This window comes from Salvelinus fontinalis, chromosome 41 (genome assembly GCF_029448725.1).
Source record: "Salvelinus fontinalis isolate EN_2023a chromosome 41, ASM2944872v1, whole genome shotgun sequence".
Taxonomy (NCBI): domain Eukaryota; kingdom Metazoa; phylum Chordata; class Actinopteri; order Salmoniformes; family Salmonidae; genus Salvelinus; species Salvelinus fontinalis.
Genome location: NC_074705.1, coordinates 23,625,992 through 23,652,852, shown reverse-complemented (window position 1 = coordinate 23,652,852; position 26,861 = coordinate 23,625,992). Strand labels below are relative to the sequence as shown.

The 26,861-nt window shown below is 44.9% G+C and overlaps 2 protein-coding genes across 4 annotated transcripts; both read left to right on the top strand.

Annotated features, from left to right (window-relative positions):
* The first annotated feature begins 685 nt into the window (after nt 1-685).
* On the top strand, nt 686-3,989 carry LOC129840335 (zinc finger and SCAN domain-containing protein 31-like). Its single transcript, XM_055908134.1, has 2 exons — nt 686-1,007; nt 2,706-3,989. Exons 1-2 carry the CDS (start codon nt 686-688, stop codon nt 3,572-3,574), a joined length of 1,191 nt encoding a protein of 396 aa, XP_055764109.1. The 3' UTR covers nt 3,575-3,989.
* Nucleotides 3,990-7,919: 3,930 nt separating this feature from the next.
* Nucleotides 7,920-26,785, top strand: LOC129840518 (rho GTPase-activating protein 20-like). Of its 3 annotated transcripts, none has more exons than XM_055908441.1 (15): nt 7,920-8,352; nt 16,098-16,183; nt 17,584-17,754; nt 17,871-18,020; nt 18,821-18,862; nt 18,972-19,140; nt 19,265-19,331; nt 19,428-19,616; nt 19,843-20,024; nt 20,146-20,310; nt 21,310-21,428; nt 22,306-22,495; nt 23,355-23,457; nt 23,593-24,617; nt 24,721-26,785. In XM_055908441.1, the coding sequence occupies exons 1-15, from the start codon at nt 8,257-8,259 to the stop codon at nt 25,543-25,545; spliced, it is 3,579 nt and encodes a 1,192-aa protein (XP_055764416.1). In that variant the 5' UTR covers nt 7,920-8,256; the 3' UTR covers nt 25,546-26,785. The 3 variants fall into 3 exon arrangements, with proteins under 3 accessions (XP_055764416.1, XP_055764417.1, XP_055764415.1); XM_055908442.1 differs by lacking the exon at nt 18,821-18,862 and adding an exon at nt 18,416-18,457 and having other exon boundaries at nt 19,846-20,024; XM_055908440.1 differs by lacking the exon at nt 18,821-18,862 and adding an exon at nt 18,416-18,457.
* The last annotated feature ends 76 nt before the right edge of the window (nt 26,786-26,861 follow it).

Sequence of the window (26,861 nt, the reverse complement as noted above, 5' to 3'; positions counted from 1 at the left end):
GTGATTTGTCCATAAATATACAGGTATACCTCTCCATGGTTGCAGAATCTTCTCTATTTTTCTTAACTTTCTATTGAAATTTCTTGTGGTAAATTAATTGATATCTTTAGAGATATGAATATCAAGTATGTCTACTTCACCATCAGGTCATTTTATAGGTAAACTACAAGATCATGTAAAAATGTTGTCTTTTAACGACCCAATACATAAGGTACACTTATCATAATTGGGTTTAAGTCCAGAGAGGATAGAAAAGGGATCAAGATCTTCAATGAGACTGTGCAGGGATCCAGATTTGCAGATTTCAGAGTAATTTTAGTCATTGGCATACATTGACACTTTTGTTTTCAAGCCCTGGATTTCTAATCCCTAGAATTGGGGCCTTTGTGAATACAACCCCTGGCCCTAAGCCTGTGTTACTGGTTAGGGTCAACTTTGGCCTCCTCCCAACTGGTGTCTCCTGGGACATGATGGTTTAAATAGAAGGCACTAAGAGACAATGCAGAGGCATGAAAAAAACGTCTCGTTGTTACAGAATATATTGACAACAGAAATCTTAACGAGCAATTCACCGTATAGTCTGCTAGAAACAAAGAAGACATTTTAGCTCACGTTGGTGTTGGGGGTATGATCCAGTAACTGGTTTTCCATGAAATGCTCCAAGACAGAAGGTGGCGCTATTGTAATGCAGTCTGTTTTTCACCGATCGCGTTGTGTAAGGAGCACACCGTCCATCGTTGTTTACATATGTTCTAGATTAGATCTGCTAGGGCAAAGCAGACAGAGAAGTTTCAACATTTCTTTGATCGCCAATATGTCCAAACTACAGTTGTTGAATGTGTTTGTCACCGAGCGTTTGTCGGCGGCTGCTGTGGAGATATTCGGGGTCGTGGAGAAGACCATTGCAGAGTTTCAGGAACTAATCTTATGTCCAGCAGAGGAGAACGAGCGTCTACGGAGGCTGTTGGCCATGGTTATCAAACCAGAGATAAAGTTGCACAAAGTTGGTGTGTATAGCGAGCTACAGTTGTGATACGAGATTTGTATATTTAACGTCACTAGACTAGATAATTCAGGTGGCACGTTGTGATATGCGCACTCTTAGCCCAATATTATACATTTGATACAATATTAATTTAATTAACTAATGAGGTTTAAATAGCCAGCAGATGCGACCTGTTTGCAGCTGACCTGGGATCGGACAGTCTTCCTGCATATGTAGCCGATGTGAAATGTCTAGCAAGTTAGCGGTGGTACGCGCTAATAGTGTTTCAGTCGGTTACATCACTCGATCTGAGACGTAGGAGTAGTTGTTCCCCTTGTTCTGCAAAGGGCTGCGGCTTTTGTGGCGCGATGAGTAACGATGCTTCTTGAGTGACTGTGGTTGATGTGTGCCGAGGGTCCCTGGTTCGAGCCCAGGTTGTGGCGAGGAGAGGGACGGAAGCTATACTGTCACACATAGATTAAAACTCCGCGGAGGGATGACCCTACAACGCATTTCTCATCAATGCATTGAGACATTTTCCGAGCCACATCTCGCGCCGTCTCTGTAGGAAGCCTGTCCAACCCTACTGCAACCCACCCCACTACAAGCGGGTTGGATATGCTGACTGAGGTCTGAAAGGCATTCCATAACGACTGCATTAGAGAACTCATGGTCCAATGACTGTACCTGTAGTAGACCCACGTGTCCGCGTCTGAAGCTATCTACATCCTAGTCCTGGATAGCTAAACACATTTACAGTGCATTCGGAAAGTATTCAGACCCCTTGACGATTTCCACATTTTGTTATGTTTCTGCCTTATTCTAAAATGGATTTAAAAAACAAAATCCTCATCGATCTACACACAATACCCCATAATGATAAACCGAAAAACATTGGCGTCCATATTAGATTTTGATTTGGGGAGCGGAATAGCATATAAAAACTGGATTTAATCTGTTTTTGTTCACTGATCAGCGACGCAAACGGCGATTCAGTTTCTGCAATTTCTGTTATTCAATACGTTTCAATGGGCTTTAGTAGTAAAGGCCAAAATCAATATTTTATCAAATAATTGTAGATTTTCTTTTGATACCTAAAGGCGTCCTACAATTAAAAATCAAATAGCTAAATGATCCATATAGTATGACCATCTTAAAACAATTTCATATGACAGTTTAGCAAATTTCTATTCTTGAACTTATTTAGGCTTGCCATAACAAATAGGTTGGATACTAATTGACTCAAGACATTTCAGCTTTTCATTTTTAGTTAATTTATAAACTTTTCTCAAAACATAATTCCACTTTGACATTATGGGGTATTGTGTGCAGACCAATGACACAATCTCAATTTAATATATTTTAAATTCAGGCTGTAACACAACTAAATCTGTCAAGGGAATACTTTCTGAAGGCACTCTAGCTTTGGGCTTGGGACACATGCTGCTAGTGGTCATTGGACCATGAGTTATCTCGAATGCAGTCACTATGAAATGCCCAAAGACCTCGTCATTCATTATTTCATGAATTAGTAAGACATGTATAATATTGGGATAGCACACCCTGAACATAACTTTAGTTGGCCAACATTGCTCTGTTGAATCATGCTGTAGCTAGTGTAGTAGACCATTCAACAAATCCTCTTGTTTTTAAGCACAGGCCTTCCAAACAAATTTTTAGTAATTCAAAATATTGATTGAATATATTTGTTTCCCTCCAGACTTCCTGGAACTCACTCCAGTCGTTCCTCCTGAGCAGCAGAACTGTGAGCAGGAGTGGAGCCCCAGTCTGGGGCAGGAGGACCCAGAACCCACACAGATTAAAGAGGAACAACAGGAGCTCAGACTCAGTCAGGAGGACCCACCTCAGCCCTCACATCTTTACCAAAACCAAACTGTGGATGACGGAGAGAGGGGTATTCTACCTATCATCATAACTGAAGAGATCAAAACAGATCCTGATGTAGAGGGCTACAGAGTACCAGAACCAACCAGTGATCAGCCCATTTCAGTTCTTCCAGACTGCTCTGCTGCAGTGGACAAAACATATCAGTGTAAACAATGTGGCAACAGCTTCACACGTAAGGGACACTTGACCATCCATTCAAGGATACACACTGGGGAGAAATCTTATCAGTGCAAACAATGTGGTAGATGTTTCAATGTTCTGAGTAACCTGAAACAGCATATGAGAATACACACAGGACAGAAATCTTATCAGTGCAAAGAATGTGGCAAATGTTTCAGTCGGAAGTGTGACTTGGACAGACATACAAGGATACACACAGGGGAGAGATCCTTTCAGTGTGAAGACTGTGGAAAAGCTTTCAACCAGAAGATAGAATTGACATTTCATATGAGAGTTCATACAGGACAGAGACCATACAGCTGTCCTGTATGCAGGAAAAGTTACATGGCATTAAGCCATTTAAGACGTCATCAGAGCGTTCACACAGGGGAGAAACCTCATCAGTGCAAAGAATGTGACAAATGCTTTAGTTATAAAGGAAGCTTGAAGTTGCATATGAGCACTCACACAAAAGGGATACATAATATCACTGCAATGAGTGCAGCAAAAGCTTCAGCCTGAAGTGAAAACAACAAATTATACTTCATCATTGTGGATTTCTTGTTACATCCAACTTTTAAATGAATGTTCTATTTTCTGGCACGAGACAAAAAAACGAATTGAGTTGTGTGTGTGGAGGGGGAAGCATCACTCAGTGTCAGCTTTTTAAGATGAATCTAGCTCTCACTTTCAGGGACCTACCATCAGGACACTGCTGGCTTCAGGAAGTCCTCACCGCTGTATTTAGCATAGAGCACACACTTGGATTTCTAAACAATAGGAGTTCTTATTCAATTATTTAACAATGACATACAGGATATTTGGGCCACTATCTTCTATCTGTACTGACAACTGCATGTTAGAATAGTGAAGTAGCCTATTACATGGGCTACTTCACTATTCACATAAACTTTGTTTTAATAAAGTAGTTTTTTTCAATGGATGTCATAGTGAAACCCTCTTTTTCTCTGTTGAACATGATTTCTGTGCTGGTTCATATTAGGCAGGTTAAATACATCCCCAATCAGCTCTATTTCCTGCCTCTTACCCCAACCCTAACCTGGAACAGCATTCCTAAACTCTCAGATGCTTTGTCCATCCTGTGTCAATTTTAACCTCCTAACTGGTGTCTCCTGGGACATGGCTGAAAGTAAACAGGTGCCTTTGTTTTAATTATTGGGTCACAAAGACCTTTGTTGGGTAAAGGTCAGGCTGTAAAGGACTTTGGGAACTATTACCTTATACTGACAGTGGCTTCCTGTGAATACTGTGAGTGTTGAAATGTAGGTCAGTGTGATATTTGACAGGCCACATTCCTAAGGAAGACCAGCGTCATGGAGGATCCTCAACATTCCAACTGACCTGACCGCGCCCTCCACAAACGTGTCTCCTTCCCCCATCCCCGAGCCTGACCCCAGAAGGCCCTGAGGTACAGTGTTGTGAGAATCAGGACCAGCTTTAACTGAGTGTTTGGGTACATCTCAGTAGTCATAAGTCTGACCCCTCCCCTTTCCACTCCTTTGCAATTCTTCTGCAGGTCGTTGTTTTGTGAGAGAAGGGTTCTCCGTTAACTAAAGTAACTGGAGTAAAAGATCAGGTAGATGATAGCAGGATACCTATAATGATACTTTTTGCCTGTGCATACTGCTCTCTACTTGTGCAGTGCTCTCAACACATTTCTGGGTTGTGGTCATTCCTCCTATGGTAGTGGCTGTCAGAAATTACACTATAATGGCAAGCTTGAACTGCTGCTGACCGGACACCAAGACGACTGTCTCATCATCTCTAATGAAATGTGGCAAAAGAATGTTGTAGGGATTTATTCGGATAGATATTACTAGATCCACAAAAATCGATCATTTACATCTAGCATGTATACATTTACCCAAATATTTGCCTGTAGGATTAGGGGGACAGTGTCGCTGGCGCCCGTTTTCCAAAAACAATAAAGAATCAACCGCAAAGTTGACGAATCATGAAATATTATAAAAATATTTCTGAACATAATAAACGGGTGGTCCCACTTCTAAACTAATCCGCGGCCAGCTGTGGGGTGGTTTGATTTGGCCCTATTTGGTCAATGCCTCCTAATAATCTCCAGTCATTTATCAATCAATAAGAACTGAATTTGAACTAGTACTGGCCGCTTAACATTTGTCAGGGGCGACTTTTGACAGAACTGGTAGTTTCCTCTGTTCCCTGTGTTTCCAGGGCAGATCTGGGTCTGTGTTTGTTATCATAGGCTGTGATAATCGCTCCTCAAGCTCCCACCAGTACAAACTAAATGAAGGCCTCTGAAAGGAAGGCCAACAGAAATGAATTCCAACTGAAAGGAAGCCAGAAACATTGTTTTAAATTAGATTCATGTAAACCGGCATTGTTCGTGTGCCAATGGTGGAAATGCCAGATTAATTTCAGAGAGAAATGGGTCAAGAAAACAGAGAGAGGAGCTGGAGGGTATAGGACTCTTTTATTACTAGTTTTCAGAGTGGAAATATGTAGGATAAAAATTCCCTGAGGTCTATCATCTAGTTTTCAAAGGGCCCAGAGACCGTAATAGATGACATAGGCCTGCTAGCAGAAAACAATAGACCCTAGATACGATCACTAGCAGGGTAAATACAAATATAGCTAGCGAAAACAATAGACCATAGATACTATCAATAGGCGGGTAAATACAAATATGGCTAGCAGACGTGATACACATTACAAAGGAATAACATGTAGGCCTATCTGAAATACTACAGAGAAAAGTACCACAATTGTTGCATACAACAAACATAATCAAAAGTTGCCATAAAAAGACTTAGTACTGATGAGAATTAACCTTTGTGGATGTATTGAAGCACGATCTTGATGACAATCCAATGTCCCAGTTTTATCTGACAGTCTTTCAGCGTCAGTGGCAATTGAGGCATACTGTCAGTAGAACAATGGTCAATTGGTCGATTCAGGGTACTCCGACTATGATAGAGGGTATCCACAGCTTTTTCAGGCCATTCTTGGGCAGCTATAAAGAGAGACGTGAGCCACTAGATTATGGCTATCAGGATGACGATCGCTGCCACGGGACAAACAGAGTGGATACCAAAGGACAGACTGTATGTGATCGTATCTGATCACATCTGTATGAACCCACTCTAAACCAGAACCAGAACAGAGCTCGAACCAAAGTCATTCAGCTCACATCTCTGGCCCAGTCTCCAAGTCCAAAAACTTCACTCTGTATATTATCTGTACAGAGGATGTGTTGCCGTTACAGAGCTGACACAGCAGAGGAATCTTTCCATACACAGATGTGTGTGAGAGAAAAAGAGAGAGAGTTTGTCTACTGTTGGATTGGAGGGAGGGAATCTACACACTTCATAAATATTTATCTCACACATCAGTCTCTCATTTATTGGCAATAAACATCTCCTGCCTCTGACGTCTGCAGCTCATACAGGCTACGGAGGGCAGGAAGGAACATCAAGTGATAGGAGTAACTGTAGATGTATTCTAATCATGTCTGTTACATTGGTTTCAGTGTGTTGCTAGTTGCTGCAGGTAAAGAGGAGAGGTGATGTCCTCAGGACCTTGCATAGCGAACAGACACACTCATCTCCTCTGCCTTTTTCTGTCTGGAACATTGTCTCATTAGGGAAGCTGATTAAATCGAGGGGACGAGGGTCAGGCCAACCACTGGAGGGAGAAATGCTGTGCTGTGATGAGCATGGATAGAGGGAGGAGTAGATGAAGGAAGACAAAGACAGAAAGAAGTAGAGGGACGGACAGGGAAGTATAGGGTTGTTTGCAGAAGTGAAAGGGAAAGAGGCAGGGACAGAAAGAGTGGGGGGGGGGGGGGGGGTTGAGGGAGAGAGGGATAGGCAGAGTGAGAGAGAAAGATAGGAATGTGTGTTAGTGATTGTAGTTGGCGGCTCTGAGGGCTCTTCGCCACATGTTTTGTCTCTACAGGGAGACCAGACGTTCCTTTCTAATGGAACCCTACAGAGCACAGGCGAAAAGCCACTCAAATCCTCTATCTAATGAAATAACAATGTGTCTGTGTGTGCCTGAAAGGGGATGTCAAGAGAAGTTAGGAGGAATGTTACTTTTTCTCTTTTAAATTTCAACCAGATTTTTAATTGAGGACTAATTAGGTTCCAGGAAACCGGCCCTCAAGATTAAAGGAGAAAGTTGAAGTTTCAGAGAGACAATAATGAGGGTATGCAGTACTTTCTCTGTGTTCTGTCTGCCCAACAGCCCAAGGCATTTCATTATCACCCTCATTCATCTAATCATCTGAGTTTCTGAACCACTTTAAATGGGGCTATGATTGTGATTGGTTTGGGGAGCACACACTGTCCTGGTTCTTCTCACTTTAGCCCAGTTTGTGCTCCACTTCTGTCTGATGCGGCAGTAAAATGGATCTTATTACATTCTTTTTTTTTTTGAAACAGAGTTCCAAGTTTTACAAAGTTTTGGGTCCCATTTCTTATCTCCTACTCTTATAATGACAGTGGGCACAGTCCCCTCTGGCCTATTACAGTGACCACCTGTTAATGAATGCCTTTCATGTCTAAATCCTGCTGATCATGATAATAAGAATAGTGTTTTTCACTAACAAGTCTAAACTTCAAAGCTCACCTCTAGTCTTGGAGGAATACAACAAGCAAATAATATATTTGTTATCAAGCTTGTAACATAGTCCCACTCTCATTGAAATGTTACCTGGTCCATTTTCCCTCAGATATTTCCCTTAAAAAGAACTAACTCTTCTCTACCAGACATGGTCTGCAGTAGGACCCAGGGGCCACCGAGGCGCCGACTACACAGGGCTCGTGTGTAAGGAATTGGCCCAGCCAATTTGTTTCAGTGTGTGGGGAGCCTGAGTGAGGTGCGTGCATAGTGGACCTATAACTTGTGAAGATGTGCATGGCTTAGACAGTTCGTTTTCAACACCAGACAACTGAACTCTCATTATCAACAACGACGGGCATAATACCGTATGCAGATCCTGTGCGTACTTTATACGACTTTGGTTGGACTGCAAGGCATCCACAGGAGAATTTACCTTTATTTCGCACATGCACAGCGACGCATGGGTGGAATGCTTCTAACGAATAAGGACTTTTATGGAGTTTCTTTCTTTACTTTGTCTTTGGATAGCGTTGGGACAGTAGAGCGCGGTTGCAGCTCCCCTTTTCCCGCGGAACACTACCTGGATGGAAACCATGTCACCACAGCAACAGAACGAGCTGATCCGCAGGACGTCACTCACCGGCGAGTCCAAGACCAGCACGCAACATGAACACAAGAGGGTAAATTAACGTCAAAGGCCAAATCATGTGTTTTTACGCACACATTCCCGATTAATGTGTGGATTGTTATGCGTTTCAAAACAGTGAAAATACTTTTTTGGTCAATTAGCTTATTGCAATTGTGTTGTGTTGCGCGCTCTGTGTCCCGTAGCGCACGGGCTCACACTGTGATTGCCGGTGCTATGTTCGGAATCACGGTGTTCGCAGGAGAAGGGAGTAAATCGCCGTTAAACCGACCCCTCCGGTTGTAAATACGAATCAGAATATCCATAGACAGATCCAGGAATTAGGCATATACAACTCAGTTATTTTCTGAAAACAGCACTACTTGTTGCATATCCATGCGTATATGTGAATTGGTGACATTTCAAAAGCGTTTCAATGCTGTGAAACCGTAGATCTTATGCAGTATATGATTATGATATATGATTGGGGACACTGCCCTGTGTAGGGTGCCGTCTTTCGGATGGGACGTTAAACGGGTGTCCTGACTCTCTGAGGTCATTAAAGATCCCATGGCACTTATCGTAAGAGTAGGGGTGTTAACCCCGGTGTCCTGGCTAAATTCCCAATCTGGCCCTCAAACCATCATGGTCACCTAATAATCCCCAGTTTACAATTGGCTCATTCATCCCCCTCCTCTCCCCTGTAACTATTCCCCAGGTCGTTGCTGCAAATGAGAACGTGTTCTCAGTCAACTTACCTGGTAAAATAACGGTAAAATAAATAAAATAAAATAAAAATATCAAATATGACACCTTCGTTTGAAACTTTAGGCCTTTATCATATAGCCAACTGTAGGTTATTATAGGCCAATGATCAACAGTTGGAATGTATAGATTCCCCCTCCGCAGTCTTCTGAATCAGTAGTTGTGGTGTTTGTGCAAAAGCTATGGTGTTCTGTAGCCGGGTATTTCAGTCTCTGGCACCACTATAGTGTCTGGCTGCGTGGGCTTTAGGCTTTACCCACTGCTCTGCTTTGTGTGGAAATAGCAGCTATAAGCAAGCCTGCCATTAATACCCTGACTGCTTCAGTAATTGATAGTTTTGAATGAAATAGTTATTATCTGACCAGTCACAAGATCTACAGTGCATTCAGAAAGTATTCAGACCCCTTGACTTTTTCTAAATTTTGTTACATTACAGCCTTATTCTAAAATGTATTCAATTGTTTTTCCCCCTCATCAATCTACACACAATACCCCATAAGGACAAAACCAAAAATGTTTTTATAAATGTTTGCAAATGTATAAAATATATAAACTGGAGATATGACATTTTACATAAGTATTCAGACCCTTTACTCAGTACTTTGTTGAAGCACCTTTGGCAGCGATTACAGCCTCAAGTCTTCTTGGGTATGACACTGCAAGCTTGGCACACTTGTATTTGGGGAGTTTCTCCCATTCGTCTCTGCAGATCCTCCTAAGCTCTGTCAGGTTGGACGGGGAGTGTCGCTGCACAGATATTTTCAGGTCTCTCCAGAGATTGGGTTCAAGTCCGGGCTCTGGCTGGGCCACTCAAGGACATTCAGAGTCTTGTCCCGAAGCCACCCCTGCTTTGACTTGGCTGTGCGCTTAGGGTCGTTGTCCTGTTGGAAGGTGAACCTTCACCTTAGTCTGAGGTCCTGTGTGCTCTGGAGCAGGTTTTCATCAAAGATCTCTCTGTACTTTGCTCTGTTCATCTTTCCCTCGGTCTTGACTAGTCTCCCAGTACCTGCCGCAGAAAAAACATCCCCACAGCATGATGCTGCCACCCTTAAGGTAGGGATGGTGCCAGGTTTCCTCCAGACGTGACGCTTGGCATTCAGGCCAAAGAGTTCAATATTGGTTTCATCAGACCAAAGAATCTTGTTTCTCATGGTCTGAGAGTCTTTAGGTACCGTTTGGCAAACTCCAAGCGGGCTGTCATGTGCCTTTTACTGAGGAGTGTTATCCGTCTGGCCACTCTACCATAAAGGCCTGATTGGCGGAGTGCTGCAGAGGTAGTTGTCCTTCTGGAAGGTTCTCCCATCTTCACAGAGGAGCTCTGGAGCTCTGTCAGAGTGACCATCAGGTTTTTGGTCACCTCCCTGACCAAGGCCCTTCTCCCCCGATTGCTCAGTTTGGCCGGGTGGCCAGCTCTAGGAAGAGTCTTGGTGGTTCCAAACTTCTTCCATTTAAGAATGATAGAGGCCACTGTGTTCTTGGGGACCTTCAAAGCTGCAGAAATGTTTTAGTACCCTTCCCCAGATCTGTGCCTCGACACAATCCTGTCTCTGAGCTCTACGGACAATTCCTTCAACCTCATGGCTTGGTTTTTGCTCTGACATTCTCTGTCAACTGTGGGACCTTATATAGACAGGTGTGTGCCTTTCCAAATCATGTCCAATCAATTTAATTTACCACAGTTGGACTCTAATCAAGTTGTAGAAACATCTTAAGGATGATCAATGGAAACAGAATGCATCTGAGCTCAATTTCCAGTCTCATATAAAAGGGTCTGAATACTTATGTAAATAAGGTATTTCTGTTTTTACAAAAATTTCTAAAACCTGTTTTTGCTTTGTCATTATGGGGTATTGTGTGTAGATGAGGGGAAAAAATAATTTCATCAATTTTAGAATAAGGCTGTAACGTAACATAATGTGGAAAAAGTCAAGGGTTCTGAATACTTTCCGAATGCCCTGTATATTACTGTGTCATAATAACTGTCATTACTAATGTAGTATAGATGCCTTTCTTATAACCAGTAGTGACAGCTGATGTCATCACAGGATAGGTCCTAACTGTTTAGGTCAGCAGATTTGGCTGCTGACCAGCAGGCTAGATAACCCTGATGGGCTTAACATAAATAATTGGTCAGTTGAGGAAACATGATTATGCCTAAAGTCATGACACAAATCATTATCTGTACAGTCCAGAATAACATGTTATTTAGCTGTTTACTTTGCGATAGAATGGACAATGCTTTACATTGTTGCCCATGTGCCATGTATTAACTTAATAACCAACTTCTCTGGTAACCATGGTTGGGGAGTAACAGATTACATGTAAGGGATTACAAAAAAACGGTAACTGTAAATCCGCTACGTTACCAACAAAAATATTGTAATCAGATTACAGATACTTTTGAAAAAGTAGATAATTACTTTGAGGATTTCTTTTAAATTCGGAAAGGATGTTTGCAAAACAAATCTTGGACTCTTCTCTGTTTTCTCAATGACACTCAAATCGGCATTGAAAAAAAGGCGCAAATTTAAGTTTGTTGCACCTGAGCGAGACTGACCATAAATCAGAGACCACTAGGATGACACACCACATGTGTTTGATGAATCACGGGAAAAGAGCAGGAATATGCTTTTGTAGGCTACAGTCCAATCGATGTCTTCCAATGGTGCGACTTCTGTTGGCATCCAAAGATGATCCAATTTGAATAAACGCTTGGAGGTAAGGATGACAGCAGTGGTGTAGTCTACGGCGATACGGATATCACTTATTATTGATATCTACATAGCGCATTGATGTGAATCACATTGCTGCTCTCTCATTTAGCTATTTGCGCCTTACGTGTTGTGGATGGCTGTTCACAAATCTAAATGTGTATTTGAACCCAATAATGGTTGAATTCAAGAAGTTTAAGCTGCCTATCAATCATTGTTTTTGAAACCAGTGGACAGCCAGGGAAAAATGCGCTCTTGCAACAGCTGCATAGCGCGTATCCAAGCCTATGGAATAAAAGTGGGGCTTTTATTGCTCAATCTAATTAATGCTGATTTTTTTTTTTTATCCATAGGCCTAATGGACACATCCTCAAACTTGCAAACTTTTGACAGACTTAAAAGGGGCAATCTGTAGTTGCTACATCCATTTTTTGGACTTATTTTTACATTAATATATATCATTTATATAATGTAATCTTATTATTATTATATGTAGTAGAAAGCGATGGGTTAGAAGAAGCCTACATAACCAACCCATAAAGTAAAATGTAACATCCATATATGGCCAGTTATGTCAACTTTAACATTGATGTATCCTGCAATAGATGTCCTTCAATTGGTAACATACATTTTTGTCTTCTTCTAATGCCTCTTAAGGGGAAAGTAATCTAAAAGTAACAATGTAATCAGATTGCGTTACTGAGTTTGAGTAATCCAAAAGTTAGGTTACTGATTATAATTTTGGACAGGTAACTAGTAACTTTAACGGATTACATTTAGAAAGTAACCTACCCAACCCTGCTGGTAACATGTTGTAATGCAATTAATCAGCTGTACATTGGTGACCTCAGATGAGGTATGACTGACCCCACAGTTGTACACAGGGTTACCTGTAGATTTCAGAGAGGGATAACATCTGATTTTCCTATTTACATATTCACTATATTTTTTAACTTAAAATAAAATCATCCACCCTCCAATCCAATTTGGACTCCCATTCCAATTAATGAATGACATTTATTGTCCCTCAAAAGGAAAGTCTCTCCAGAGCTCCCTACAGTCTACACCTACAGTACATTACAGGAGACATCCCTCACTGAGAAAGAACCCCAGTCCTCTCCTGTCAGACGGGACACCTCAGCCCTGTTATATAATTAAAACCTCCATTGTTAAATTCACTTCCCTCAAACTGTCTGCTTGGAGGCCATGCTAGCGGTGACTGCTGGCACCAAAGTCGATGATGAGTTATCGCACACATCTTGTGTAAACGTTATCTCTTTACCGCAGACTTGTGCAATGTTGTGGCTGCACCACAGTACGCTTTTTAACCGTTATTTTATCAGGATATGCTGTATGTGTCTGTCCAGCCAGCCAGCTGCTGCTGTGTACTGTAAATAAGGTAAAACCCATTAGAGAACATTAGTCAGAGTTGAAGACATATTTGGGCTGTTGGATCAGAGTCTCTGCTGTGTCTGGCGTGTCCGTACCTCTCTCTCTCTCTCTCTCTCTCTCTCTCTCTCTCTCTCTCTGTGTTTCCCTCCATCTCCACCCCTATCATATCCCTCTCTCTGTTTCCCTCCATCCCTCCATCAGTTGCAAAATCTGAACCCCTACAAATCAGCAGGGCTAGACAAACCGGACCCTCTCTTCCTAAAATTATCCACCAAAATTGTTGCAACCTCTATTACTAGCTTGTTCAACCTCTCTTTCGTATCGTCTGAGATCCCCAAAGATTGGAAAGCTGCCGCGGTCATCCCCCTCTTCAAAGGGGGAGACACTCTAGACCCAAACTTCTACAGACCTATATCTATCCTACCCTGTCTTTCTAAAGTCTTCGAAAGCCAAGTTAACAAACAGTTCACCGACCATTTCAAATCCCATCGTACCTTCTCCGCTATGCAATCTGGTTTCATAGCTGGTCATGGGTGCAACTCAGCCACGCTCAAGGTCCTAAACGACATCATAACCGCCATCGATAAAAGACAATACTGTGCAGCTTTATTCATCGACCTGGCCAAGGCTTTCGACTCTGTCAATCACCACATTCTTATCGGAAGACTCATCAGCCTTGGTTTCTCAAATGACTGCTTCGCCTGGTTCACCAACTACTTCTCTGACAGAGTTCAGTGTGTCAAATCGGAGGGCCTGTGGTTCGGACCTCTGGCAGTCTCTATGGGGATGCCTCCAACTGCTATTAAATGCAAGCAAAACTAAATGCATGCTCTTCAACCATTCACTGCCCACACCTACCCACCCGTCCAGTATCACTACTCTGGACGGTTCTGACTTAGAATATGTGGACAACTACAAATACAGTCTGGTTAGACTGTAAACTCTCCTTCCAGACTCACATTAAGTATCTCTAATCCAAAATTAAATCTAGAATCGGCTTCCTATTTCGCAACAAAGCATCCTTCACTCATGCTGCCCAACATAGCCTCGTAAAACTGACTATCCTACCGATCCTTGACTTCGGGAATGTCATTTACAAAATAGCCTCCAACACTCTACTCAGCAAATTGGATGCAATCTATCACAGTGCCATCCGTTCTGTCACCAAATCCCCATATACTACCCACCACTGCGACCTGTATGCTCTCGTTTGCTGGCCCTTGCGTCATATCCGTCGCCAAACCCACCGTCGCCTAACCCACCGTCTCCAGATCATCTATAATTCTTTGCTAGGTAAAGCCCCGCCTTATCTCAGCTCACTGGTCACCATAGCAGCACCCACCCTCAGCACGCGCTCCAGCAGGTATATTTCACGGGTCATCCCCAAAGCCAATTCCTCCTTCGGCCGCCTTCCAGTTCTCTGCTGCCAATGACAGGAACGAACTTCAAAAATCACTTAAGCTGGAGACTCATATCTCCCTCACTAGCTTTAAGCACCAGCTGTCAGAGCAGCTCACAGATCACTGCAACTGTACATAGCCAATCTGTAAATAGCCCATCCAACTACCTCATCACCATATTGTTATTTATTTTATTTATCTTGCTCCTTTGCACCCCAGTACCACTAACTGCACACCCATCTTCTGCACATCTATCACCCCAGTGTTTAATTTGTCATACTGTAAAAATTTCGCCACTATGTCCTATTTATTGCCCCACCCCCCCTTATCCTACCTCATTTGCACATACTGTATATAGACTTTCTCTATTGTATTATTGACTGTATGTTTGTTCATTCCATGTGCAACTCTGTTATTGTATGTGTTGAACTGCTGTGCTTTATCTTTGCCAGGTCGCAGTTGTAAATGAGAACTTGTTCTCAACTAGCCTACCTGGTGGGGGGAAAAATAAAAATAAATCTCCACCCCTATCATACCCCTCTCTCTGTTTCCCTCCATCTCCACCACTATATCGTACCCCTCTCTCTGTTTCCCTCCATCTCCACCACTATATCGTACCCCTCTCTCTGTTTCCCTCCATCTCCACCACTATATCGTACCCCTCTCTCGGTTTCCCTCCATCTCCACCCCTATCGTACCCCTCTCTCTGTTTCCCTCCATCTACACCACTATATCGTACCCCTCTCTCTGTTTCCCTCCATCTCCACCACTATATCGTACCCCTCTCTCGGTTTCCCTCCATCTCCACCCCTATCGTACCCCTCTCTCTGTTTCCCTCCATCTCCACCACTATATCGTACCCCTCTCTCTGTTTCCCTCCATCTCCACCACTATATTGTACCCCTCTCTCTGTTTCCCTCCATCTCCACCACTATATCGTACCCCTCTCTCTGTTTCCCTCCATCTCCACCACTATATCGTACCCCTCTCTCTGTTTCCCTCCATCTCCACCACTATATCGTACCCCTCTCTCTGTTTCCCTCCATCTCCACCACTATATCGTACCCCTCTCTATGTTTCCCTCCATCTCCACCACTATATCGTACCCCTCTCTCTGTTTCCCTCCATCTCCACCACTATATCGTACCCCTCTCTCTGTTTCCCTCCATCTCCACCACTATATCGTACCCCTCTCTCTGTTTCCCTCCATCTCCACCACTATATCATACCCCTCTCTCGGTTTCCCTCCATCTCCACCCCTATCGTACCCCTCCATCTCCACCCCTATCGTACCCCTCTCTCTGTTTCCCTCCATCTCCTCCCCTATCGTACCCTCTCTCTGTTTCCCTCCATCTCCTCCCCTATCGTACCCCTCTCTCGGTTTCCCTCCATCTCCACCCCTATCGTACCCCTCCATCTCCACCCCTATCGTACCCCTCTCTCTGTTTCCCTCCATCTCCTCCCCTATTGTACCCTCTCTCTGTTTCCCCCCATCTCCACCCCTATTGTACCCCTCTCTCTCTCCTCTACAGAGGATGAAGTCTCTGAGCCATCGTCGACAGTCCGCTCCCTCTCTGGTCATCAACAAAGCCCTGACCAGATCCAGAACTTTCTCCAGGTACGTTGGGGGACCAGGGACATTTCACATAAACTAGGCGTAAAGGTCAAATCCTAGCTCAACAAAAATTACACAACTCAACTTTTCCATCAATATCACACTCGGAGCTTGAGTTAAGTGGGTTTTCCAGTTAGGATTAAGCTCTCAAGGTAGAGCTCTAAGTCAACAGTTTCCATTCTATTTCTAAGGTTCTCTCTTGGCTAGGGAAGTGGCCATGGGTTGTGATGATCATAGACCAGAGAGGTCAAGGGTCACACTGGCTGAACATGAGGAGACAGTTTGTGCGTGCGAGTGAGTGTATGTACATGCGTACCCTGGTCAAACAGAAGGAGACAGCAGTGCACTCTTAGGGAATAAAGGGTTGTTAGGCTCTCCCCATAGAAGAACCCTTTTTGGTTCCATAGAAGAACCCTTTTTGGTTCTACCTGGAACACAAAAGGGTTCGTCAAAGGGTTATCCTATGGGGACAGCTGAAGAACCCTTTTAGGTTTTAGATAGCAGCCTTTTTTCTAAGAGTGTATTATCAGTCTGAGTTAGCTGTCTGAAGGGACTGACCCAAACAGGGACACAGAGCAGACATCCCCCTCCCAGCCTGGATGTGTGTCAGGGTCATTACTGCTTAGACGACCCCTGGGACTCTGAGCTGTGTTTGAGAGGAGTGGAAGGAGCCAAGTTTTAATTGAGTGAGAGTTGCGCCTACGTCTTCCAAATACTCGGAGGGGTGATCTCATAATCTGCACCACATTACAGACGCTTAACAGGAAGGAGCGGAACGACTTCATTACTACGAGAGGAACAGAGTTTTTCCATCAGTTTGTGTGTCTGTTCACATGCTATATGTCAAGGCAGTTGGGAAATGAATGGTTCACATTGATCTCCAGTTGTTGTTATATACACACACACACACACACACACACACACACACACACACACACACACACACACACACACACACACACACACACACACACACACACACACACACACACACACACACACACACACACGTAGTACTAGAGTGGTTCTCCTCTCAGGCATCGCTAATCCTCTCAGATAGCTAATCCATCCCAATCAGGATCTGGGATCTATTAATATCCCTGGCTTTGACCCTCTGTCCAGGGCAGTGAATAACCATATTAAAGAGATACTGGAGGTGTGTTCATCTGCCCTGGTGACTACTAGCCTAACTGACCCCTTTCACAGCAGGGTCACATTCCATTTAATTCAACACTTCAAACACAACCACATACCCCATAATGTTGATTCCCTGAACTGAAGTTCGTGCATACATTTTTTACCTTTTGTTAAGATTGTTTCGGTTGTATAATTTGGTCAGGAAAGAATATATTTATTCTGGAACTGTGTTTAGATTGGATGTATACCTGATATTTTCTCCCCAGAGAGAGCTTCCTGGTTCCTGTCTGTCCAGAGACGTGCCCATTGGTCCAGTCGTTCCTGTGTCCTGATAGGGCGTTCCTCCTGCACGGCCACGTCACACTGAAGACAGGGCTGCAGACGCAGGACAGAGACCTCTTCCTCTTCACCGACATCCTCATCATCGCCAAGTCCAAGTAAGAGCAAGAGAGGGAGGAGGAAGGTGGGAGATAGAGGGGGGAGGATGACAGAAGGGCAGTGAATGAACATGAAAGTGAGTGTGTCTCTGACATCTGTTGTTTGTCATCCTCAGGTCTCCCACACACTTCAAGGTGAAGGCCCAGGTGTGTGTGGGTGAGATGTGGACAGCCCAGTGTATGGAGGACGTATGTGAGGGCAGCACCAACCCAGAGAGGAGCTTCGTCATGGGCTGGCCCACCTGCAACTGTGTGGTCACCTTCAGGTACACAACAGACATTCTGGGTCTGCACTCTGCACGGCATATTTTTGAGCAGTGAAGCATTGCTTATATATACACAGCAGGGGAGGCTGGTGGGAGGAGCTATTGGATGGGCTCATTGTGATGGCTGGAATGGAATTAATGGAACTGAGTCAAGCATGTGGTTTCCATATGCTTGAAGTGTTTGATATCGTTCCATTTATTCCATTCCAGCCATCACAATGAGTCTGTCCTCCTGTAGCTCCTCCCATCAGACTCCTCCGATATACATTATGACCTTTTATAGGTTGTATATATTTCAACCTGGGACATTTTTACAGGTGGTTCTATAAGTTGCTGTAGAAAGTGTTTAGGTTGCACGTGCTGCTCTTCTGACGTTTATGGTTTATCTTTACCAGCTCTGAGGTCCAGAAGGAGAGATGGCTCTACCCGCTCAAAAGGTGAGCAACAGATAAGCCATCATGGTTTATCTTTACCAGCTCTGAGGTCCAGAAGGAGAGATGGCTCTACCCGCTCAAAAGGTGAGCAACAGATAAGCCATCATGGTTTATCTTTACCAGCTCTGAGGTCCAGAAGGAGAGATGGCTCTACCCGCTCAAAAGGTGAGCAACAGATAAGCCATCATGGTTTATCTTTACCAGCTCTGAGGTCCAGAAGGAGAGATGGCTCTACCCGCTCAAAAGGTGAGCAACAGATAAGCCATCATGGTTTATCTTTACCAGCTCTGAGGTCCAGAAGGAGAGATGGCTCTCCATGCTCAAAAGGTGAGCAACAGATAAGCCATCATGGTTTATCTTTACTAGCTCTGAGGTACAGAAGGAGAGATGGCTCTACCCGCTCAAAAGGTGAGCAACAGATAAGCTACCATGGTTTCTTCTACTGCAAACGTATGTTGATGTGTGTCCAGTATGTGTTCTCCCTGTGGGCTGGATCCTAACTTTCCTGTTTTTCCAGTCGAATAAAAGAGGAGAAGGAAAAGGATGATCCTAAAACCATTCCGCTGAAGGTGTTTGGGAAAGGCATCGGGAGTTGTGCTCAGGCCGTCAGTAAGACCTTGGGTGTCAGTAACTCTGATTCAACCAATGAGGTTGTCCGACTCGCTCTGCAACAGTTTGGTGTCACGGTGTGTATAGAATCGTGCAATACTGTTTTTTTGTGTCTTGTGTTGTTGTAATCTTGACTAATGTAGTTTTTCGAGTGTTTTTGTTTATCTTGGATCTTAGAATATCTTTGTCTGTGTTCCATAGAGCTGTGTGAAGGACTACCAGCTGTGGGTAAGCTCCAAGAGGGACAACGCCCCTTACCCTCTCATTGGTGAGATTCTAACTAGGGTCTTGCCTGGAACTAGCCTGGAACTAAATCCTACTGGAACCCCTGACCTCTGACCTTTACGCCCTAACCCTCTCCCAGGTCATGAGTTCCCTTTCAGTATCCAGATGAGTCATATGCGGGAGCCCCTGGCCCAGCCGGGCCGCAGGGACACAGTTCCACCTCCAGACAGACAGAGGGCGATGCACCGCAACCAGGTACAGGTGGACAAACAGTGCCAGTTCATCCTAAAGACCCGATGCAGCTCAACAACAACAGCGTCTGTGATTGGTGAGGACTGAGGAGGCGCTTAATGTACTAATACTAGTCTATAAAAGATTTATTAATGGTCTATTACTGGTCTGTTACTGATTGTCCAGGATTGGCTTGTTTTTGCTGTCACGCTTTCTCTTGTTATTTTATTGCTTCCCTTTCTCTCCTCTCTCTGTGTTGCACTGCAAATGATTTGATCTCTCTGTTGTGACCACAACCTGTCTGACCTGACATCTCTCTCCAGTAGACCCAGCTCAGAAGCCCTTCAAGCGAAAGCGTTCTCTCATCAACTGGGCTTTCTGGAAAGGCTCCAATCCTAACCTCCACAGTTCCTCTACAAACCTCTCCTCTCCTGCCCCCGGCTACCTGTTCGGCCAATCGCTGAGCACCATCTGTTGGGACAACTCCCTGCCCAAGCCCGTCATGGTGAGTGAGGCGATGATGTCGTAGTGACATCATCACAGTGATTTGAGGAAGTCAGTTGAAAATGTATCAATCTCATCTGCAACCTCTGTCTCTCTCTGTCTCTCTCTCTCTCTCTCTCTAGGACATGCTGATGTTTCTGTACAACGAGGGTCCGTTCACGCGAGGGATATTCCGACGGTCAGCGGGGGCGAGGGCGTGTCGTGAACTCAGAGACAGACTGGACTCTGGGGCTCAGGATGTCCCGCTGACACGGGAGCACGTCTTCATCATCGCTGCTGTGTTTAAGGTACATTCTCTAAAACACGCTAGACAACTCTGAAGTCTGTGGCGGCAGAATTACATCAATTATACCAATGATGTGTTATGTAGGCCTTATGGCAGACGGAGGGTTCAAGTGAAGTGAAACCAAATGTACTTTCATCACCTGAGGAAAAACAGGTTTAACCTTTTTGTGCTTGGTAAATCTGGTCACCTTGTTGGAGCATGGCAGATGAAGCTGTAAAGAAACATGCGGCTGTCACATTGATGCTGTAGTGTTGAGGTTGGGCAAAAAAAATAAAAAAATAACTGCCTTAAACTATATAACTGATCAATGCACCATCATACCAGGTCATTTAATGCTTTAAAATGGCTGCAGAAGTGCAATTTCTTACCGATCTCTAGAGCTTCCGTCCTGTGAAATGACATCAACACATACATGGGTAGCTGCTGGCTAGCTACAGCGGCTACATTTAGCTAACGAACTAGCTACGTCAGTCGCGGCGAGCATGACCAGAATGACACGTCGATGAACCTCCAAAGGCACACTCCATTTTCTGTTTGAAAATTGAGAAAGAGGCGGAGTTGGACCGTTTTTCGTGCCCAAAGTCGACCTTTAAGCCTTGTGAATGACTAATGTCAGGGAAGGACATTGTCCTTGCTTGCCAAGTGTTACATTACACCTGTGCCCTTGTGGTGTGTTGTCGTCAATCCAATTATCGACTCGTATCTCTATGGGTGACACATCCGAGCCCGTAGCAATGCAGCACAGGCTGTGCCAAAAACAATAGCTAAATAGAGATAAGGTTGTCAAATTTAATCTGTAGCTCATAATCTGTTCATCTGGTAGGAATCCACTGAATGAGTCTGAAGACATTAACAGTTACATCTGAAAGTCTATAACAAATGAAGGTGTCCACCTAAAACTTCACCTCAAAATGAACTTCAATGACATTTTACTGTTGTATATTTTTTCCACTATAAATTGTGTCAGTCTAGTGACTCTGGTCTCTGTATCGACATTCAGGACTTCCTGCGGAACATTCCAGGCAGTCTGCTGTGTTCAAACCTCTATGAACAGTGGATGGATGTGATGGAGGAAGCAGAATCGGAGGAGGCGGAGGAGAAGGCACAGGATATAATGAGGTAAACGGACACTTTCCATCCTCACCTGTATCAGCAGTAGCCTACTCGCCCAGTAATAGGCTGAGTAATGAACCAGGTGACTTAGTTCTGAAAGGGAAACTCCTCTATAGGGATTTAAGAGTGCCAGGATCCACTGCTTCCCTCAGCTCAGTGTTCTAATCACAGAGAGTTTTATCTCAATTGTTCACAAAGCTTTTCAGCTAGCTTCTCTAAACAGGCAGAGCCCAGGGTTAGGGAACTGAGGAGAAGAACTGGACAGCGTCAGCACGACTGTAGGCCACTGTAAAGTAGGAACATATCGGGCAAACTGAATATTCCTCCTGGGCATTCAACTATTTGTTATCGATTCGTTCCACCCAGTCACAAGGGAGCCGCGTGAGTGAGAGAGAGAAAGAGAGTGTGTGTGAACTGTTATGTTATCATTCATTTCTGTGCCGGAAAGCAGAGTCCATGTTCAGATGGAGGTAGAGGTAGCCCTTTAAGACAGATCTAGGATCAGATTACCACGTTACTTGAGTTGAATCCTAATCAAACCATCAGGCTAATGAGAAACATCTGACCACGTATCACTCATTAGGGGCAGCTTGTGCCTACACAAATCAAATCAAGTTGTATTATTTGTATTTGTGTTGTATTTTAAATTTGTGTGACTGTCGTTGTCTATCAGTGTTTTGTTACTAGTCATGTGTTGTGTTTTTTGTAGTCCCAGGAAGATTAGCTGCTGCTTCTACAAAAGCTAATAGGGATCCAAATAAACAAACCGGTCTGGAGTTTTTCCTGTCAGGGAAAACTCAAGACCCTGTTCATACTGTAAATAATACACATTTTGATAACCAATATTAACCTTTGACCCATCAGTGACCCTCCTTCTCTGCAGGCTGATTGGTCTACTGCCCAATATGAACGCCCTGTTGCTACGCCACGTGGTTGCCGTGCTGCACGGTATCCAGGAAAACGCCCATGACAACCAGATGAACGCCTTTAACCTGTCTGTGTGCATTGCTCCCAGCATGCTCTGGGCTCCGGGCCCCAGCAGCCCCGAGGTGGAGGGGGAGGGCGCCAAGAAGGTGAGGGGACAACTGGAGGGGTAATGCACATAAGCACTTTCCCTTGACCCCTAACCTTTATCTAGGCTAGGCTCCACTTAAGCCTTTATCCTGTAACCTAGTGAATGGTCACTCAAACACTGGAAAACCACAGTAGAGTAACAGTTAACATGTAGCTGGGAACTCAACAGTAATGAGACGGTAGCTGGAAACATAACGGGCTCGCTAGGAAATATGCAACACATTTCCTTCAGCCTGCAGGGTCAGCACTGTTCTCACACTCGTCTTGTGATGCACACACACACACACACTCTACCCCTGCCCTCACAATGGGTGTTGTTTTTTCTTCAAAAGTCTAATTCCATGGCTAACAGATTTGTCTGACGGCTCTGCTAACATTGCAAAAATGTATTATGCAACAAAGTCTTAGGTTAGAAGTAAGTTCATGTGTTCCATAGCCAGTTCAATAGCCCCTAGAAGCTTATCTCGCGTGCTAAGACTGAAAATACAGACAGAGCAACATCAATGTAACCATCAGAGCCATTTTGGTGCTGCATTTGTGTCAGTTCATCACCATATCAACAGAATGTCCAACCCACTCAGAATAGATTGTTCTTTCTCTGAGAAGGTTATCTGGTAAATTCTCATCACTCACGTCACTCCTGCTTTCCTGTTTCATACAGTTAGAAAGCTGTGAAGCCCCTTTTCCTATGAATAGACTCACTTCTCTATCTTGGAGACTGATTTCTCATGAGAAAAACACAATGTGTCTTAAATGCTAGTTATTTGTTTAACTCAAGGCCTAATAAAAAGATACATTGAGCTCAGTATCTGTAGTAGTTCCTCCAGGTTAAAGACCTGTCCCCTGTCCTGTCCCTAGGTGTGTGACCTGGTGAGGTATATTATAGAACACTGCCAGGAGGTCCTGGGACAGGATGTCACCTCTGTGTTTGGAGGTCTACCCCGGAAACGTGCCGAATCGGGTATCACACACACACACACACACACTAACATCTCTGTTTATGCAAAGATTCCCCTGCTCAAAAGCATACACCATCTAATTTTCTCCTCTTTCTCTCTGTCCACCTCTATCTCTCTCTTTCTCATTCTCTCCACAGACGTGTCTTCCTTCCACCTGACCGACTCGTCTTATGACAGCCTGGAGAACATGCTGAATGATGACAGCAGTGAGTCTCCATGCCTCCACACCTCACGGCGGCGCTGGAGAGCCAAGCCCCTGCAGGGCAGCCTGGACTCGGTCCTCACCCTGAGTGACTGCGACCTGGAGCAGCCCGACCTGGACACAGACCCCGACACCACAGACCCCCAATCTGGCAACCACAACCACCGTGATACAATCACACAACCTGGATCTGGCAACCTCCTCCAGCCCTCAACCCCAGCCCGAGGCAGGACCAGGAAACTCAGCCCAGCTGCGCCCCCCTCCTCCTGTCCCAGCCCTCCAGCTCCTCGGAGGGGGGGGAGGAGGTGCTCAGAGCCGGCCATAGGGTACTCTGTGGCCAGCTTCATGGCGCGACTGGCAGGGAACGCAGACAGGCTGGGCAGCATCGATGACCTGGCTGGAGTTGGGGAGATGTTTCACAGCTTACCGAAGGATGGACAGACACACGGACCCACACACACAGGGGAGTGGAATGGCAGTAAGGGTGTGTGTGAGGGTTCGGTGTCACAAGGTGCACACACGCGACGCCGGGACGCGAGCTACTCCAGTCTCTCTTCGCCACCCACCTCCCCCACCCCCACACGCTCCTCAGTGGACTCCCTGGACAGCCTCCTCTCCCACTCCAGCATCCAGTCCGCTGCATTCTGGCAACCCAGGGCGGTGACCAGCGCCGCAAGATTGACTCCCTCCCCTGCCCCTCCTGGTCCTCCTGCCCCTCCTGTCCCTCCTGTCCCTCCTGGTCCTCCTGTCCCTCTAACCCCCATATCTTCCTCTACTTCCACCCATAGTCTACCCATCCCCACCCCGGCTCCAGGCCAGGAGCTCAGTCCCAATATCTCCCCGCCGAAGGAGATCCCTTCCTGGGGTATGCTGAAGGGCTGCAGGGGGCTCCATCCCAACACCTGGTTGAAGAGAGGCCGCAGACTGTCGCTGTCACAGCAGGAGGATGAGGGGGGAGTGGTGAGTTCCATTACATGTGGTTGTTGTTTATTAGTACTGTTCATTCATGGAATTTCTCTCTCTCTCACACAGACTCATCATTTATCTTTCTCTCTCTCTATAGGTGGGTTCCACTAACAAGACTCTCCCCACTAGCAAGTCATGTCAGGATAAAGGAGGGCTGAAACAGTCGTATGAGGACCCCCCCAAGTCCAGCCTGGCCAGATGCCCCCCAAAGGCAGGAGGGGTGCAGGATTGCGGCAGGATGACCAAGGACCGAAGACCCAGTCAATGCTCGGTGAGCCCACCATCGCGCCAGAGGTCCCAGGAGCATTTCCACTCCTGCCGCTCTCCCTGCTACCAACCAACAGACAGACCCCTCACTGTCAAAGAGCTGAGAGAGATACACAGCCGGGCCTGCGCAGCAAGCAACACAGGATATGACGTCACAAACCAGGGCAGCCGTACTCCTCCCCAACATGTGTTCTTTGGGCAGGGTGGACCCAGCTTGTCCCTAGCCAGGCAGAAGTCCCACTCCCTAGCCCCAGGCATGGAGGGTCTCTCCGGGGGCAGGTGTTCCCAGCGCCGGAACTCCGAGCCTGGGGCAGCACATCTAGGTGAAGCCCTGGTTCTGGATAAGGCCTCACATCCGGAGAGGCTTCACAGAGAGGCCAAACTGGGTCAGAGGTCAAAGTCAGTGGACGGGTCCCAAGACCTGGGGTTGAAGGTGTCTGACACGGACCAAAGCGGGGCTCTGAAGTTTTGCCTGTCACCCTCTGCCACCAAGGCTGTGAGGGACTATTTCTCGTCTCACACGCGCAGCAATCCCCATAGTGGTCAGCAGGTGGCGCTAGCCCTGATTCAGGGGCAGCGGCTCAGGAGGTGTAGTGATCCCATGCTGGAGCCTGACTTTGACCAACTGCTCTTTGCTGAAGAGTCCTATGTGTGAGACCATCACTGGTTGGGAACAGTCACACTAATGCTTCTACATACAGCTGTGAATGTACAGGTAGAGTCATTTAGGACCATAACAGAACCAAAACATAGCGCTTATGAGAGTCACAGATATAACAGCCTTCTGCTTATTGTGGACAAACATTCCTAAACTTACAATGCACTTTGCTTTTCACAATCAATTGGTAATAAGACAATCATATATTATTATAGATTCTACTAAAAGAGCTCACTGAAGTGAATGTATCATGTACGTATTAGGACTAGCGAGGGAAGAGTAGATTCAGATTATGTAATGTGTCGTTTTAGATCGCAGAAGTGAACAAATGTACTTTAGGGATCAGGCTATTTGGTTGGATTACATGTGAGATTATTCACAGGGACCCTTGCAGTGAACTGCCTATGATCAGTATAAGATTACTAAAACGTTTACTTCTAAACAAAAATTCCTTACTGAACAGTGTCTGCGAGGCTGTGATTTTGCATCGACAGTATTTTGTAAATAACATAGACGATCGTGACTGCCAATGAATCAATATTGATAATGACAAAGCAAAGTGCTTTAAGCTTACAGCTGTAGTGTTTCCTCAAAAGATTTCTAAAACTCTGTATTTCAATCTGTACTGTATATGTGGCAGGATGTCTGTGTGTCTGAGAGATGTTCTCTATTCACTCTGTATGGCTGAAGAGTTACTGATTCTGCGATCGAAATGTGAAGGTCATTTCTGATTGAGCTGACATGCAGTATGCAACGTTTACCGTGAATGCAGTCGTCGCTAAAGCGAGACCGTTGCCTTTAAATTTCAATCACGCCGTAAAGTTGAACTTCCACGATGCGGTTTGAATAGAGCCCTATGTTTGTATCGATGTGTTTGTGTCTGAGAAGTATACATGAATTATATCATCTGTACGGTAAATTTACAGTATATGCAGTATGACTGTTTGCTTATTTTCTACATTTGAAGGTATTCATTTCATACTAATTGCTGCCAATTGTGTTATGTGCATTTTCACATAGCTTTCTACACCATAAATTGTGCTTTGTTCTCTTTGTATTTGTGCCCATAGGATGCTTTATAATGTTTAAAGTGTACACGCTGTGCTGTATTGAGATTGTACAAGCTGGCAGATACCGCCGCTGCTTTAATAAACTGGCTACTACACTCGTTTGATGTGTAACGCACAAGATAATCAGATCATCAAATAAAACAAACCACCTTGGCTAGTAAGACTAATGGTGCCGTTGTTTCGTTTTCTTTGAAATCTTCTCAGTCCAGTAGCACCTGGGAAAATGCCTTTGGAAGTTAGTAT

What these genes read in the sequence shown, in the direction of transcription:
- LOC129840518 (XM_055908441.1), top strand. Translation starts at nt 8,257, where the DNA reads ATGGAAACCATGTCACCACAGCAACAGAACGAGCTGATCCGCAGGACG. An exon ending in AGATCCAGAACTTTCTCCAG is followed by an intron (nt 16,184 to 17,583) that starts GTACGTTGGGGG and finishes TTTTCTCCCCAG; the next exon opens with AGAGAGCTTCCTGGTTCCTG. An exon ending in TGGCTCTACCCGCTCAAAAG is followed by an intron (nt 18,863 to 18,971) that starts GTGAGCAACAGA and finishes CTGTTTTTCCAG; the next exon opens with TCGAATAAAAGAGGAGAAGG.
- LOC129840335 (XM_055908134.1), top strand. Translation starts at nt 686, where the DNA reads ATGCAGTCTGTTTTTCACCGATCGCGTTGTGTAAGGAGCACACCGTCC. An exon ending in GATAAAGTTGCACAAAGTTG is followed by an intron (nt 1,008 to 2,705) that starts GTGTGTATAGCG and finishes GTTTCCCTCCAG; the next exon opens with ACTTCCTGGAACTCACTCCA.